The 17,103-nt window shown below is 30.2% G+C and overlaps 2 protein-coding genes across 3 annotated transcripts; both read left to right on the top strand.

The window, feature by feature from the left end:
- The first annotated feature begins 3,739 nt into the window (after window positions 1-3,739).
- LOC129914616 (uncharacterized) lies at window positions 3,740-6,624 on the top strand. Its single transcript, XM_055993950.1, has 4 exons — window positions 3,740-3,876; window positions 3,938-4,000; window positions 4,344-4,630; window positions 6,232-6,624. Exons 3-4 carry the CDS (start codon window positions 4,427-4,429, stop codon window positions 6,532-6,534), a joined length of 507 nt encoding a protein of 168 aa, XP_055849925.1. The 5' UTR covers window positions 3,740-3,876; window positions 3,938-4,000; window positions 4,344-4,426; the 3' UTR covers window positions 6,535-6,624.
- A 4,362-nt stretch (window positions 6,625-10,986) lies between these two features.
- Window positions 10,987-16,379, top strand: LOC129915912 (sorting nexin-12). Of its 2 annotated transcripts, none has more exons than XM_055995616.1 (5): window positions 10,987-11,109; window positions 11,247-11,385; window positions 11,535-11,721; window positions 15,266-15,361; window positions 15,437-16,379. In XM_055995616.1, the coding sequence occupies exons 3-5, from the start codon at window positions 11,545-11,547 to the stop codon at window positions 15,665-15,667; spliced, it is 504 nt and encodes a 167-aa protein (XP_055851591.1). In that variant the 5' UTR covers window positions 10,987-11,109; window positions 11,247-11,385; window positions 11,535-11,544; the 3' UTR covers window positions 15,668-16,379. The 2 variants fall into 2 exon arrangements, with proteins under 2 accessions (XP_055851591.1, XP_055851592.1); XM_055995617.1 differs by having other exon boundaries at window positions 11,050-11,109; window positions 11,222-11,385.
- The last annotated feature ends 724 nt before the right edge of the window (window positions 16,380-17,103 follow it).

The raw sequence follows: 17,103 nt of genomic DNA, 5'->3' as shown, positions 1-17,103 counted from the left end.
AAAAAAAAACACATTCACCAAATTGAACACAAAGTCATAAGAATGCAATTTAAATTTTTTGTTTGTCATTGTTAGTTTATATTTAATCAATCCTTTGATGAAGGTACTATGTACCGAAACAGCTGCTGTCAAGATCAATAAATAAAAACAAAGTGGAATTATTAAAATGAAAAAAATGATTTGTTCTAACATAAACGAGTTCCACCATATAAAAGCCAACAAAATAAAAGTTTTAAGCTCTACTTTATTTCTTTAATACAAATTTTTGGTGGTAACGGGTTCAGAAACCAAATGGAAAGTGATTTAGTAAAAAAAAGAGGCTGTAAAGCCGGTTACTCCAGTCAAAGCGTCGGAAAAAAGGGCCTCACCTTGCGCAGAGAGGCACTGTCTGTTTTTATTTCATGGATCGATAGGATGTTTAAAAGGCTTAAACCCAATTTCTCACCACCTGATCATTCTTTTTAGCGGAGTTATTCACAAAAATGCATTTTTTGGGGTATTTTACTTCTAAGCTAATATCTTTGCTCCAGATAGTCGTAGACCAAAAAATAAACATACATTCTCTTCCTTATAATATTTTCTATCGTTGTATGTAATTTCATTGCATTTGAGTGAGTAAATACAAAATGACAGCCATTTGAAGTCAAATTCTTGTTGTTAAAAAACACATTTTTGTCATTATTTCGAAAAAAGCTTATATCATGATTAACATTTTTCTAATCTATTTTGTAGCCCTGTTCATGTCCTGCATTTTAAAGAAAAAATGAGCTCTTTATCACCAAAGATGGCCGAGCTATTGATAAATGAACGCATGCAAAACCGGTGCGAAAACACCCAAAAATATCGTTTTTTGGGAATAACTCGACTTCAGAATGTCCTACGGCAAAAAATAAAGCAATGAATTGTTCGTTACAACATTTTCTATCAATTAAGTGCACATTCTATTTGTTGAAACAAATAAAAAATAAGTAATATTAAGTCAAAGTCGTTTTTTTGTTTAGCAAACTCTTGCCTTATTATTTTGCAAACGGTGCAAGTATTTGCTATTAAAATAAAATATTATTGTAGTCCTTTAAATTATCTACAAGTTAAAAAAAAAATTAGCTCTCTACGACCCACACGAGCCGAGAAATTAATTTTTTAAAAAAGGTCCAAATGACCAACGAAAAAACATAAGACAAATTCTCTTATAACAAGAAACAATGAAAACAACCCCTCTCACTGAGAACTAATATTCGAATCATAAACAAGGGAAATTTTTTTGAATTTTCGTACGGATTAATGCTTTCTTAAAATTATAATAACTCGGCTCCCGTGGGTCGTAGAAAGCTAAATTTTTTTTTGAATTGTAGATAATTTTAAGGACTACAACAGTAATTTATTTTCTTAGCCAATACTTGCACCGTTTGCAAAATAATAAGGCAAGAGTTTGCTAAACAAAAAAACGAATTTGACTTAATATTACTTATTTTTTATTTGTTTCAACAAATAGAATGTGCACTTAATTGATAGAAAATGTTGTAACGAACAATTCATTGCTTTATTTTTTGCCGTAGGACATTCTGAAGTCGAGTTATTCCCAAAAAACGATATTTTTGGGTGTTTTCGCACCGGTTTTGCATACGTTCATTTATCAATAGCTCGGCCATCTTTGGTGATAGAGAGCTCATTTTTTCTTTAAAATGCAGGACATGAACAGGGCTACAAAATAGATTAGAAAAATGTTAATCATGATATAAGCTTTTTTCGAAATAATGACAAAAATGTGTTTTTTAACAACAAGAATTTGACTTCAAATGGCTGCCATTTTGTATTTACTCACTCAAATGCAATGAAATTGGTACAACGATAGAAAATATTATAAGGAAGAGAATGTATGTTTATTTTTTGGTCTACGACTATCTGGAGCAAAGATATTAGCTTAGAAGTAAAATATCCCAAAAAATGCATTTTTGTGAATAACTCCGCTAAAAAGAATGATCAGGTGGTGAGAAATTGGGTTTAAGCCTTTTAAATATACCCCTATCGATCCATGAAATAAAAACAGACAGTGCCTCTCAGCGCAAGGTCAAATGACGCTTTGACTGGAGTAGGTTTACGGACGATGATTTTACGTGATAACGTCGTCAGAAAACGGGTTGTGTGCTTTTGTTTAAAATGAGTCAATTGAAGCGTTTACTTTTTTCAATTAATCATTATTTTAAAAGCTTACAAAAAAATTATGCAATTTAAAAGCCAAGTATTTCTTCTAAAAAAAAAACCATTTTAAATTTTTACAATGCGCAAAAATTATAAAAATACATAATTTATTGAAAACAATCATTTTCATCAAAAAAGCAAAAAAAAACATGAATTTTTATCTTCTCATGTCATGAATTCTATTTTTTTCCTAACAACCTATACAAAATTTTATACCATCTGAAAGCTTATTGTCTTATCTCAAATATATATATCGATCAGGTCTATGAGACATCTACAAAAAGAGCTAGAATTTTTTGAACTCGATCAAATTTCATTAAAAAAAGCAAAAAAAACATTTATGATTATGTTCTCAGGCTATGGAATCAATTTTTTTATTCGAAAACCTATAAAAAATTTTATACCTTTCATATGACGTATCAATCTCATTTCAAAGATGCCTACAAGAGAAGTAAGAATTTTTTTAAATCAACCAAGTCGAATTTCCAGACTGAGATTACGGTACTTCCCACACTGGTGGCTGTTCGGGGGGCAACAGATCTCCACTGGTATTTTGATGAGGTTTTTCGCAAGTTTCTTGATTTAACATTGTGTAGCTTGTGGTTAGTCTACCGTTATGTTTGATATACCAAATGAAAGGTAATTGTATCAGGATGCTCATAAAAGTTTAATAATTTTTATCTGCTCTTGGTCAAAAGTTATAACCTGTTGACTTCTAAAATTTTATTTTACCGTTATCTCAAAATTGTGTTTACAAAAATGATTGAAACTTCGCACACATATAGTCGTAGTCATGGTCTATCATTACTCCATATGCTTTATTCCTGTATCTATTAAAGAAAAAAAGATAAAAATAAAAAACGATGAAAATTGATTAAAAACGTTCAAAAAACGTGTTTTTTTTAGAAACTTGTTTCTTCCTTTATTCAGTAAAAACTCACTAAACGACATGTATGCATAAAGCCAAAACCTACATGTCCTATAAGTTTGAGATCAAACTATCCAAAAATACCCCTAAAAAACAAGGTGTTTTTCAAAAATTCATATTTCGAAACGCAGAGTGTTAGAAAAAAATTCGTATCAGACGCCTAATTTTTTTTTCCTCGTCTTTAACCTGGCACCCAAAATCATCATTTTGTCATAGCCCAAACAGTACAACATTCAAACAAAACTTTATAGCTTAGTTTCAAAATTTTTTAGAATTTTTTCTTAAATGCAGTTATTTTTAAATTAATCTCATCTATCTATAGGAAAAAAAATTAATCCTCTACGACTTCGCGTTTAGATTTTAGCCCAAATTTCATCTTTCTGTTTTACCTTTGTTTACCATATTAAATGACGGAATTTTTAAAAATCCTTCATTTGGATTAAGCTTCACTTTTTTGAGGTGGCTGCCATGCTTCATCGATTTATAAGACATCACGTCAAAAAATTAGGTCAGAATTTTAGTCCAAATTTTAAAAATTTTTAATCTTTTTAATCTTTTTATGTTTTTTATTATGTGTTTAATTTTTATATATGTATGTATATTATTTGGTTTCCTTGAAGATTCTCTCAGGCAAGCAGAACAAAAGAAAAAAGAAGCTGAAAAATTAATTCAAAAAACTTACCAAAAACAATGCAGAGTACTCTTAAACGATATTAACTCAATCAAGTCGGAAATAATTTCAGATTCTGGTGAGACTAAAAACAAACTTATTTCCTCAAACCTCCTAGATTAACAACATTTAATTTGCAGATGACTCGATTTGTACTTTTACAGATGATATTTTAAAACAAAGTTGCAGTAAAGTAGTTGATGGTAAGAAAGTGGGGTGGGATCAAAATTCTGCCGGGTTCAAAATTGATTTTGAAAAAATTCTGCTTTTCAAAATTCTGTTTTTCAAAAATGGTTTGGAAAATGTTAAAAAGCGCGCACTTTTGCTATGAAAAAAAAAACAAATAGCTGAACTTTTTTGTTCAAAAAAATTTCAAAAAGCAGAATTTCGAAAGACAGTAAAAAAAGCTGAATTTTTAAAAACAGAATTTTCGTTAAAAAGCAGACTTTTGACAAGCAAAATTTAGAAGCCAGAATTTTGACCCGCTCCCTAAGAAAGTCTTCCAAATTTCTAAGCTCACTTATTAAATTCCTTTTCAAAATTCAGTATCAACACGTAATATCCATTACCAAGATCTACATCCAAAGATTGATAAAATTATCAAATCTCAGTTTTTGATTGAAAGTGAAATGCTTAAACAAACAAACATACTGGAAGAGTTCATGGTGAAAACGGAAATCTCTCTTCAATTAATGATGCAAAAAATTAATCAAAATGACGTGCTGGGAGAGGAATTGTTTGGTTTTAATCATAATTTTCCCTTGACTACAAAAGATCAATTGGATGAATTGGAAAGAAAAATTCGTAACGATCTTCAATTTAGACAAACATTGGTAAGTATTCCTCATTTTTTTTTTTTTAATTAAAAGTTTTTCTACTTATGGCCAATTTATTCACTCTTTATTATATTTAAAGTCCCCATTAAAAACACTGTGCAAGTTTTTTGAAAAAAATTTTTGAGACAGGCGCGCGATTAACTGTTTCGCCCTATTTCGGACCCGAGAAATCCATTGGCATCATTAGTTTTTCGATTTATCGGTACGACTTCGAACAAAATTTTTTTTGAAAGTTTTTTCATTTATTTTGAGAATTTTCCACTGTTTTTAGTCATTTTTCAATCAAAAACATTGTTTATATTGCTAATAATTCTGCTCAAACGTTATTTGCTACATTGTAAACAATTTTGAACAATTTATTTGAAAGTTTAGTGATTTTTTTTGAAATTTTTAAAAAAAAATCGGAATTTTTTACATTGTTATCGTTTTTTCGCACAAAAACAAAAACATGTTCTCTTTTACACAAATACATAGCATGTTTTCCATTAAAAATTGATTTAACTGTTAATTTGGTGTTGGTTAAACTTTGACATAATATCGATAGCATCGATAACAAAAAAATATCGAGTATATCGATACTTCACAAAACTATCGATAGTTTCAATACTTCCAAATTATTTTACCACAAGGCTACCGATATTATCGATAGCTTTGAAATTAATTAAACACAATTTGAACTACAAGTTAAGTTTTCGTTTGACATTGGATGTAAACAACGAATTAACATAGTGTTTGGTAGATATCGATAGTTTCCATTGTCGATTGTATCGATAGTTTTAAGAAAAAATATCGGTAGCCTTGTGGTATAATAATTTGGAAGTATTGAAACTATCGATAGTTTTGTGAAGTATCGATATACTCGATATTTTTTTGTTATCGATGCTATCGATAGTATGTCAAAGTTTAACCAACACTAAATTAACAGTTAAATTAATTTTTAATGGAAAACATGCTATGTATTTGTGCAAAAGAGAACAAAAACAGCGAAAAAACGATAACAATGTAAAAAATTTCGATTTTTTTAAAAAAAATTCAAAAAAAATCACTAAACTTTCAAATAAATTGTTCAAAATTGTTTACAATGTCTTTCTACTGGTAGCAAATAACGTTTGAGCAGAATTATTAGCAATATAAACAATGTTTTTGATTGAAAAATGACTAAAAACAGTGGAAAATTCTCAAAATAATTGAAAAAACTTTCAAAAAAAATTTTGTTCGAAGTCGTACCGATAAATCGAAAAACTAATGATGCCAATGGATTTCTCTTGTCCGAAATAGGGCGAAACAGTTATTAGCGCGCCTGTCAAGAATGTCGACTTGCACAGTGAAATTAGAAATCTGTCAAAACCTATACAAATTTTAAAATTTTCCTTTTTAAATGGCGACTTTAAATTTAATGGAGTGCGAATAAATTGGGCCTTAAATATTTAAGGCTCAATTTATTCACTCTCCATTAAAAATGAAAAATCTGTCAAATCGCATACAAATTTTAAATTTTCGCTTTTTAATTGGCGACTTTAAATTTAATGGAGTGTGAATAAATTGGGCCTAAATTCTTTTCAAGTTTCATTTAGTTTTTTATTTTATTTTCCATTCAGGTCCGTAAATTGTGCACAATGGGAGGCATCGACGGACCAAAAACAATTCGAATTATTGCCAAGTTTTTGTTGGCCGACATACTTTTAACGGAATTTTCTTGGATAGGAACAGATACGAAGAAAAGTTTCAGACAATATAGGAACATTTTTACGTCCGTTTTAGATGCGGTGAGAGCGCGTTATCCTTCTTACAGCGATGAAGATGGAACTACTTTTTTTAAAACCTTCATAAAGCAGGCTCGCTTCAGATGTTTAAAAAGAGGAGAAGTTGATGCGAAAACACAAGAGAACTCAAAAAAATAATAGTTTTGTATATTACATTATTTTCATTTAATTTTATTTTTATTTATATTTTTTATTTCAATTAAAACAATAAAACAACAACATATTTAATTTGTTTTATTTTAATTATGTATGTTTGTATATTACGTAATCTTATTTTTAATCCCAAATAATTGAAAAAAAAAACTTATAAATTAACTATACATTGGCCATTTCTTGCATATTCATAAGAATTTTGTTTTTGGAAAGTTTCAGAATTTTAAAGCCTGAACTACATCAAAACACAAAGTCAAAAAAGTACAAAAAAGTAAACACGATGTTTTTTCTTCTTCCCCCTAGTAGCTTGTTTGTATATCTCCCTTTCATTTAAAAAAGTATTCGATTCAAAAAGCTTGAACAAGACCAAGCTTTCAATTTTCACAAATTTTTAAAAACAAATAGGTACACTCAAACAATATTTTATATCCTTTCCGTAAGGTAGCTCTTGGATCACATAGTTCCTGTCATTTTGCGAAAAAAAAGCTCTTTTGACAAACAATTGAAATTTCAAAATTCAAATACAGTCGATTCCCTATAAGTCGTACTTCTTTTAGGTCAAATTTTCCTCTAACTCAAATTTTCTTACCGTTTTTAATGAAACCGACTGCAGCAAAATGATTAAATAGATTCCTCTTAGTCGAATTTCCCTCCAACTCGAACCAATTTTCGTGTCCTGTGGCGATTCGACTAAGATGGCGTTGACTGTAATTTGTTTACTTTTTCAATTTTTTTTTATTTGAAATTTAAAACTTCAAAAATAAAAGAGCTTTTTTAATTAATTTTTTTTCCAATAGTTGTCAGGTAAATATACATGTGATTTTTATATTTTGAGCTTTTTTTTACTTTTTGTACTTTTTTGAGTTTGTGTTTTGATGTAGTTCAGGCTTAAAGACTGTCAAAGTAAGTAAACATTTTTTTGGACTTATGAGATGAGTCAACAACGTAATACTATCATACCTACTTTTCTGTGTAATCAAATTTAGATATTTCAGGTAAGAAGATTTTAGATTGACCCAAGATAGCTCTGAGACTTAAACTAACTTCTTTACGAACCGATCGATGGTCTTCCGCTCTAACCACACAGCCAATTTCTATTGTAAAATTATTAAATTATATTGGCGCAAAATTTAAAACGATTAAGGAAAATGTTAAAGCCATTTTAAACGATTTTAACAACTTACATTTTTCTAAAGTTAAAATCAGAAAATGGAAAAAAATTAATTTCAATTTTATTTGTGTTTTTTTTTAATATTTCGTCTAATACATACATTTTAGATTGAAAAAAAAAAAGAAAAAAAAAATATAAAATAGAATAATCGGCGACAACAGGACTCAAACGTCTGACCTCGAACCCATGTACGCAGAGCACATTGAACATGCAGCTCATCGCCTTAACCACTCGGCCATCACATCAAGCTTGTTGTCGTTGGAAATTTGCCTTGTTATATTTTCTTTTCATTTTTCTATCAAAATTAATAATTTGGACGTTTGTAATTTACTAGTTAGTAGAACGATAAAAAAGGATTAAAATTTTCGGTCAGCTAGTAAATTACTAAATATTTAACAAATTTTTAACTAGTAATTTGGGTTTTGTAACCTTTTTTATTACAGATACAGAAAAAGCCTCGTTTAGGTCTTTTCCAATACGTTTCTTTTAAATATGCAATGCGCAATGGTGTATTGTATGCAATGTTTTTTCAAATATAAAAAACATTATAAATTGCAAGAAACCTCTTGGAACAAGTCGGTGGCTGAGAACTATAATGTTCTATGTTTTATCGAAACCCCTGCAGACATTGAACATTCTAGTTCTCAGCCAGCGAAGTGTTAATGAGGTGTTCTGTTATATGAAAATACAAGGCATCCTCAGAACAGTTCAACAAAGCCTTCTTTAACTGAAATGTACAAGGCTTGGTCTAAACTCTTCTTGTCAGTCTTAAGGAGACCATCTTGTTTCCAAAATGGTTGACTTGCGTTGCGTAGCATGCCTTAAATCTAAACCTACATAAACACCCAACAAACAATATCCCTTCTATTTAGCTTTACAGGAGCTACATTACCACCTGTAAAGCTTTATAGAAGCAAATTTGTTAGTCGGGCAAACTACAGTTATTGCTGAGTCGAAAGAAATTGACCTTATGTAAGCCAATTTTCACAATTCGATTCTAGTCGCACAATTTGCCGTATGGCAAAAGCTTAGAAAATATTTATGGACAGCTTGCAATTCGAAACGTTTAGCTTGTATAGGCCCAACAAACAATTTCGCTACTATAGCGATCCTAAGAAGCTTCTCTTCATAATAAATTTCACACCTTTAAAACTCGTATAAGACTCATAAGATTGAAAAAGGTGACCTCTTTTTCACTCCTATTAAACCGCAAAGAAGTACAATAGCTGCGTTCCTTTGGAAATATTTATCTACTTTTTAGTACTTAAAGCTGCTTTGAACTACTTTTTCAGTATAGCAAAGTAGTTTTAAGTAATAAAAAGTAGATAAATATTTCCAAAGGAACGCAGCTAATGTGAGACTCCTACTTTAAATATTCTCATCAATAGCCGAAAGTGGTATTCGATCGCATAAGTGTGCAAAAAAGTATACTGTAAGCCTCCTGTAAATATTCTCATTAACAACCGGAAGTGGCATTCGTTACTATATCGCTACATCAGAATACGATACACGAGATAGGAGAAATAAAAAGAAATGAATTTGTGTTGCATTTGAATTGACTTATTTTAATGTCAATTTATTTTTATAAACCATCAAGTTTATCCGAGGAGCTAGGCTAGTACTACTAGTTTAAAAGAGAAATATACTCTAAATTTTAGACCAATTTTTTATTTTTTTATTTTAAATATTTAAGCCTAGTACACAGATGAAGTGAAACGAAAAAATTTTAAGATTCCAAAGTCAACAGCGAACATTTTAATGGAAAAAACACCATCGGGTATTATGTCAAAGTCAAAATAATAAAAACAAATAAAAAATTCAAGAAAAAATATCAGAAAACAACATTACAAAAACAAAAAAAAAATAAAATTTCGTTCAAGATTTCGCTGTATAATATGTTTGTATGGAAAATTTCGTTTCGCTTCAGCTGCGTACTAGGCTTTATTTCCAAAATTTTATCATTTTTCCTGTCGTCTAGGATATTATTTCTACTTTTTAAGCCTAGTACCCCTTCAAGCAAGAAAACTGAGTTCAACAAAGAAACTCCGACCTCAGACCGCGAAAATCGGGCTTGCACTCACACACTTGCAACTTTTTGTGTATGAACACAAAGTCGAACGAGAATCGTGGTGAAAAATGAGAAAAGGAAAAGAAAGACAAGGCCAACAAGAGCCAAAGCATCATTTTGTTATTTTTTGTTGAAGTGTTTGGTCGCGTCGTGTCTCGTGTCGTTGTTTGTATAATGTTAGTTTATTAATTATAAACAATTTTATTAAATTATAAACAATATGGAAAACAAAAAAGGTATGTTTTATATATCGCTCAAAGTGTTTGGGTTAAAATGTTGTTGTGTTGTAGATGTAATCTCTAATGATGAAGAAAAAAATCTGCGATTGGGTATCTAAAAAAACACCAACAACAGCAGCAGCATCAAATGAAATTAAATGAAAAAAAATGTATTGTATTTTATATTGTATTTATTGTGAAAATTTCGTTTGCCAAAATAAAATAAAAAATAAAACAGTTTCAGTGAAAAAAAAAATAAATCTTGTTCTTTTTTTGGTCTCAAATGCAAAATGTCATCCCTTTCTTATTCCTCTTTCTGGTAGGTTTTCGCTGCTCCGGCTCAGGTCCGCCTTCGGCTCCGTTTTCTCGGAATGGAGATTTTCACCACACCAATACATATGCAATCGACTTCGCGGTGATTATAATTTCCATACTAATTTGAGCCGCCTTTGGACCAGTTTCTGATCCGAAGTCGGACTCAGCTCCGCCTCAGGCGGAGCGTATTCGGACCGAGGTCGGACCTGTTTGCTTGAAGGGACGCTGCTGATGCGAAACGAAAAATTTTCAAGTCTCCAAAGTCGACAACGAAAATGCTAACGAAAAAATATCATTGAGTATTCTGTCAAAGTCAAAATAAAAAAATTTAAAATTAATTTAAAATCAAGAAAAATCAACAGAAAATAATTTTTAACAAAAGAAATAAATGAATTGAAAGTTAAAAAACCGTCAACACTGCTCTTGGAGCCAAGAAAAATGCACAGGACCATAAAAAAGTAAGTGACAAATGAGTGAAAACTCTCCAATTTTTCGCTAGAGCTGCGTACTGAAAATTTTGTATGGAAAATTTCTTTGCGTACCAGGCTTTACCTAGTCAACGTTTTTTTTACACACGCCAAATCTAATTTCAATCAAATGAACACACCTAATTAAGTCTCAGCCACAATTACCAAAAAACCCAAATTTTTCTTTCCTTCCTGAATGCTTTCATCGATGAATTTTCTTCGTTAAATTATATTTTTTTACAAATGGGCGTCAAATGTCATTTTTCATTTGTATGTGCTGATCGCAGTGTAAAAATAAAATAAAGCAAAAGAGAGAAAGAGGTTGGTTGGTTTCTTTATTATTTTTTTTATTTTTTTCTCTAATTCCGTGTCTTCTTTGTTTTTATAAAACCTTTATAATTCAATCAATAATACAAAAAAAAATTATTCTCAGTCCCAGTACATTATTGTCTTTTTAGTTGATGTGAAATTAATTTTGTATGTACACGACTTGAATAACTGTGCAACCCCTTTTGGATTTGGATTCACAAAAAAAAAAATTAAATAAATTGCGATTTGGTTGGTGTTATTCGTCGTCTGTGAAAATTCTGGAATCAGGTAACCGTACACACATCGTCAAATCGACAAAAATTCCCCACTCTCCATTTCATCTACATTTTTGGGAGAAATTTATTTATTTACTTTTTTTTTTTTTAATTAAATTCCACTTTTTTCCTTCTCTTTTGCAATGCAATTGGAAAAATAAGGAAATAGAAAATGATGGTTGAATCGGATGGAACTGCCGATGCAACACGTCGCCTCAACGTGAAGAAACAAACACTCGACGATGCCTATGCGGTGCCAGCTAATTTTTTAGAAATCGATGTCGCTAATCCGCTGACCACTATGACGGCTGGCAAGAAGCGCTACACCGATTATGAGGTTCGGATGAGGGTGAGTTTTTTTTTTTCTTTAGATTTTCCCCCATATTTTCTATATTTTTAAGAAACAAAAGTTGTTTAAAAAAAGACCAAAAAATTGTTACGAGACAAGAGTTCTCCATTTTTTTCTCAACAACAAAAAAACAAAAAGAAAATACTTACAGAGGATGCTGATTCATATGAGTATAATAATAATCAGCTGCTCTACTTACTTATCAGTTAAAAAATGAAAAATCTCTCTTCTTCAAGCAAAAAATGTTATATCGAATGGTTTTTTTTCGTTTTACTTTTACTTTTTTTTGTAATTTGCTTTGGTTTAATTGAATTTGTGCGACTATCTCTGCGGGCTGGGGTTAGTGTCAATAAAATAAATAAATCGGCAATCGACCTCTCAAAATTTGTTTGTTATCGTTGCTTTTCATGGCCATGGGCGTAAATTACTTATCTTTTTTGTTACAATTTTGCCAAACAGAAGTTTGATTGTTGTAGGAAAGCTTTGAAGGCTTTAATAAAAATATAGCTTAATAGGGTCTGTGATAGTCTAGAAAAAAGAAACATTCCAAGTCTTTGTTTTTTTAAATACTGGAGTCCCTACATTTATGAGTCATAAACTTAAACAATTGCCGTGTTCATAGGAGGGACGTTAAGAACTCGTTTAAAAGGCTGTCCCTATACAAACTGATAAAAAATCTCGCTACTTTCATTAGTTTAAATTAGAAGAAAAGACACTACCCTTATGTCCCTTGAATAACATTTGTTACATAGAACTTTTCTTGTACCAGTTTTTGATTCAAATTTAAAAATGTTCTACGTCCTATACAAATTGATTCAGAATCATTTACGTTCAGTTTCAACCTTTTGGGGTAAAAAGTAGAGATGCCGCGTACATTGATCTGGCAGAATACCAAATATTCGGCCACGCTCCTGCCGAATACCGAATATTCGGCCAAGGACAAATTACAAAATTAAAATAATACAAAACATTTAACCACAGACTGCACCGGAAATAGCAAAAGTCCAGCGAAGTGCATTAATACAAATACAATTGAATTCACACGGCAGGCTATAAAAGCTATGAAGTATCTAAAGAGCTACAAAAACGCCGAGAAGAAATGCATGCCCGAAGGAAACCCAAAAAGCATATAGAAAACCAAACTTTTAAGACTAATAAACGATTGACGCTGTTTCAAACCATATAGGTCACATTTTAATCGGTACTGTGGGTTCGCTCTCCATATATTTTTGGGCATTCTCCTTTTCTCAAAAAATTCATAAATACACAAAACTTCTATTTAATTGGCATATCGATATCATTTAGAAATTGAAATTGACTGTATTTGGATTAACTGTCCCAGGGATGTTTTTTAAACTGGACATTGACCCACTATATTTTGTTTTTAACTCGCCAACTCTTGCTGTTAGCAAGAAATAGTGAATAAAATGGCAGTGAATTCAAACTGTGTATAAAAGTGTATTTTAAAATACATAAGAGAGCGATGTTATACATAATGTATTCGGTAAATCTACCAAGGGGTAGTAATTTAATTGTAATATAAAAAAATATTTTTTATTTGTTAATAGAACTACATACATATTTTAAATAATGACAAGCAAAGAAGTAATTTATTCAATTACACAGTTCAATAATTTTATGAACATACCTAAACTAATTATAGAAATGTCTAACATGGAAATACCCGTGCTTTACAAAAACATTATAATTTTTAAAAGCATACAAAAATTGTTGAATTTATCAGTTAAAAAGCGCTAAAGTAATATTTGATCAAGTACACAAATCGCGTAATTGCTTTTGTAGTTATTTCGTTTCTTCTTCACATTATTTGCAATAACTAAAAAAAATATAATTTTAGTTGGCGGAAAGAGATTTATTTTTAATTTCTTCATAAAAGCCTTTATTATAATATTTTCCCACAACTCCATTTCACCGTAACATGAAATTAATGAATTTTTTGTAGTAAAGATAAAAGCCAACAATTAGAAAGTGATTAATTGACGCATATGGCTGTAATTCACCTTTCCGATATATATCAATCTAATTAGTAATACTGACATTGATTTCTTAAAATTTTTTGTCTTTACAATTATAATCGACTTATGAGTTTCTTGTTTACAATTGAGGTATAGAGATTTTATTATATTTGCAACAAATATTGTTGTTTTGTTGGTCATTCCTCTGTTTAAACTCTCGTCATTTTAAAAATACAACTTGATACGCTACGCATCGTTCGTTAAACTATAGTAAAGATATTTTTTTTTATAAAAATTGAGTTTGAAATTAATTGTGAGTGTAGATAAAAGCTTTAAGGTCATTGGCCATAACATAAAACAAGTTAATCAATGCAAAAGATTACAAACAAAAAAACAAACGAGAATAAATTAAACTATTCTTAAAAAGAATGACATGCATTCTTTGGGCTTGAAATGTTATTGAGAAATATTAAGATTTAATCAGCATTATTTGCAATAGCAATGACGTGAGAGTATAAACTATTAACTGCAAATAAATGCAATTGCCCTACAAAATCAGTTATTGTAGTAGTGGCGATGGAAAAATGTTTCATATTTTTTTATAAACATGAAGTTTAACGCAATGAATTTTAAATTGCTTTTCTAAGGGACAATCCGAGATTGACTTTGCTGCGATTTGAAGGAACTGGCTGAATATTATCAAGCACTTTAAAGTTGCACTTGTCAGTTAATGGAGTTAAACTAACAAGCTACACCTTTAAGCTTTAATTATCTCAAGTGGTCGAAAAACAATGCAACCCCCTACAAAAGAAAGAATAGAACGGGTTGTAATATCCCTTTTGCTCTGAAGAGTACATGTAGCGAAAAGTGTGTGATTTGACAAGGATTGCAAAATTCTTTCATTTGTTTCCTAAAGCTGTTTAGAATGAGCAATTCAATATCTACCTTCGCGTTTTAAGAGTGTGTCGATATCGGCAAAACCACGAATCTGTAAAATTGTAGTTTTCAGAAAAACGGTTCCAAAGTTTAACGAAAATACATAGTTTAGGCTTCTAGGCAACAGATGGAGGATTGGGATCGACGCAGTGAAAAGAGGGATCGATAACAAGTAAAATGACGCATTAAATTGAAAATGTCCAAAAATGCAGATTCGAGGTTGGCGTTGTGCCGACGATATATTCACTTACTTTTCAGTTCAACTGTTGTACAATTTGTTATAATCAGAAAAACAAAATGGGTCAATTCCACTTCTCTTTAAGTTAGATGTTAAAAGGTCTTACAAAGTAAGTGTTTCGTTTTGTCTAAAATAAAATAAAAGAAAGAAATTCTGGGGCCATAGAACTGTTGATGTTGTTTTAAAAACTGCCCTTAGTTCCTGAGAAAGAGTTTCTCATAGCTCTGTATAATGCACTTATTTCAAATGAACTTGACCCTTATTATTCTGAACGAGTGAAATGTGTCTCCTTACAAAACCAATGGTAATTTGAAGAGATTTAGTCTTAATCTAGATTATGAAAACTGCTTATATATGTATTTCATAAAATAAAATTGCTATTATTTTGTTTCAGACAAACTTACCAGTTTTCAAAGTTAAAGAATCGAGTGTTCGCCGAAGATACAGTGACTTTGAATGGCTCAGAAATGAACTTGAAAGAGACAGTAAGGTAAGTCGCATACTAATCTTAAGATTATACTTCCAACAGATCAATCATTAAAATTATACAAACAATATAATACAGATTGTAGTCCCTCCATTACCGGGCAAAGCTTGGAAGCGCCAAATGCCTTTCCGAGGCGACGATGGAATTTTCGATGAAAACTTCATCGAAGAAAGACGAAAAGGCCTCGAGGCATTTATCAATAAAATTGCCGGACACCCATTGGCCCAAAATGAACGGTGCTTACACATGTTCTTGCAGGAGAACACCATCGACAAAAACTACGTGCCGGGAAAAATTCGGAATACATAAATACTTATTAGCAAGCTTTAGCTTGTCCTTCTAATCTTCTTCTCAACAAAAAGAAAATAAACAAAAAAAAAACATAAATATGTAGAAAGTAAAACAAAAAAAAAAGATCACCCGTTTTCAAACTCTTTTTATTATTACTTTGTTTCTAACAATTTTTTCGTTTTTTTTGATCTCGAAATAGCTCAATCGGTTAATTAAAGACACAACAAAAATCTATAAACAGCAAATATTTGCAAAACGGAGGGGAATCAATTTCTCCTTTTATCAAAATTACAACTTTTTTTTTAGATAGACTTGAAACAAAGGAAGAAATTTGTATAAAGTAATTATAAACAAAAAAAAAAATATATATAAATAAAAAAATAAATAAAAATAAAATGAAAATATAAATTTAAATATTAAGTATTAATTTCTAAGAGGAGTATAAAAAAAATAACAAAATTGAACAAGAATTCTCAATATAATATAAAACAAAAATACAATATATTTTCTTTCCCTTCTCTATTTCTCTCGCTCTCTCTCTCTCTTTCACACTATCTCCGTGGAGTGAATTTAGCATGTGTTTTATATAAGAAAAATGGTTTAAGTAATAAATTCCAATCGTTTGTTGTATGAACGCATGTTCACACATTATTATTATTATTATAATTGTATTGTAAAATTAAAAAAAAATTGAAATAAATTCATTATGGTTTTTCCTTGATTATAGTAATATTGTTTGTATATTCTTTTGTGTTGTTGTTGGTTTTCCTATCAAATGAATGTATAGATGCATGGCTTTTAGAAAAAAAAGTGAATCCTACTATAGCATGTTATGAACTACATATTGTGGATTAACCCAAAGAAAATAAGAGAAGGTACACAATCAAAGATACTAAACTAACTAACATCTATTTAAAATCTGCGATGACTTACATAAGTAAGGGGTCGTTTATAACTCAGTCAGACATTCAACTTATGAATTTTTTTTAACTTTGCTTAAATTTGGTACACATTTTTATAATGCCAGCTGTATGAAATCCCTATAAGTCCGACATCTGCGTTGCTAGTTATTCAAGTCCAATTGATGAAAATACCAATTTTGCATTTATATGTATGTTTTAAAAATAGTAACGAAGTTTTCTTTAATGTTAAATTATTTTACAATCGTAAGGTTAAAAATTGCGGGAAAACCTTTAAATAAAATAAACAAAAGGCAGGTTTAAGATGTTTAAAACGTGATTTGTTCTTTATCGAAAATAATTAAATTTTTTAAAATAAGTTGACGTTTAGCGAAACTGATGCTATTTTTCGACCTAGGACCTTACTGCGAGTGTAGTTTGTCTATCGATAGACGACTTTTGTTGATAATCGAAAATGAATTTTGGTATTTTGAATTTCAGCTGTGAACGATATTTTTTGTTTTTCGTTTAAAAATTTACTATCGACTCTAATCT

This window comes from Episyrphus balteatus, chromosome 3 (genome assembly GCF_945859705.1).
Source record: "Episyrphus balteatus chromosome 3, idEpiBalt1.1, whole genome shotgun sequence".
Taxonomy (NCBI): domain Eukaryota; kingdom Metazoa; phylum Arthropoda; class Insecta; order Diptera; family Syrphidae; genus Episyrphus; species Episyrphus balteatus.
The sequence above is the reverse complement of the archived record's forward strand: the minus strand, read 5'-3'. Positions and strand labels throughout refer to the sequence as shown.

Bases quoted from the DNA above. Each gene is read 5' to 3' on its own strand.
- LOC129914616 (XM_055993950.1), top strand. From the start codon at position 4,427: ATGCTTAAACAAACAAACATACTGGAAGAGTTCATGGTGAAAACGGAA. The intron at 4,631-6,231 runs GTAAGTATTCCT...TTTTCCATTCAG, and splicing joins TTCAATTTAGACAAACATTG to GTCCGTAAATTGTGCACAAT.
- LOC129915912 (XM_055995616.1), top strand. From the start codon at position 11,545: ATGATGGTTGAATCGGATGGAACTGCCGATGCAACACGTCGCCTCAAC. The intron at 11,722-15,265 runs GTGAGTTTTTTT...ATTTTGTTTCAG, and splicing joins ATTATGAGGTTCGGATGAGG to ACAAACTTACCAGTTTTCAA. The intron at 15,362-15,436 runs GTAAGTCGCATA...AATATAATACAG, and splicing joins AACTTGAAAGAGACAGTAAG to ATTGTAGTCCCTCCATTACC.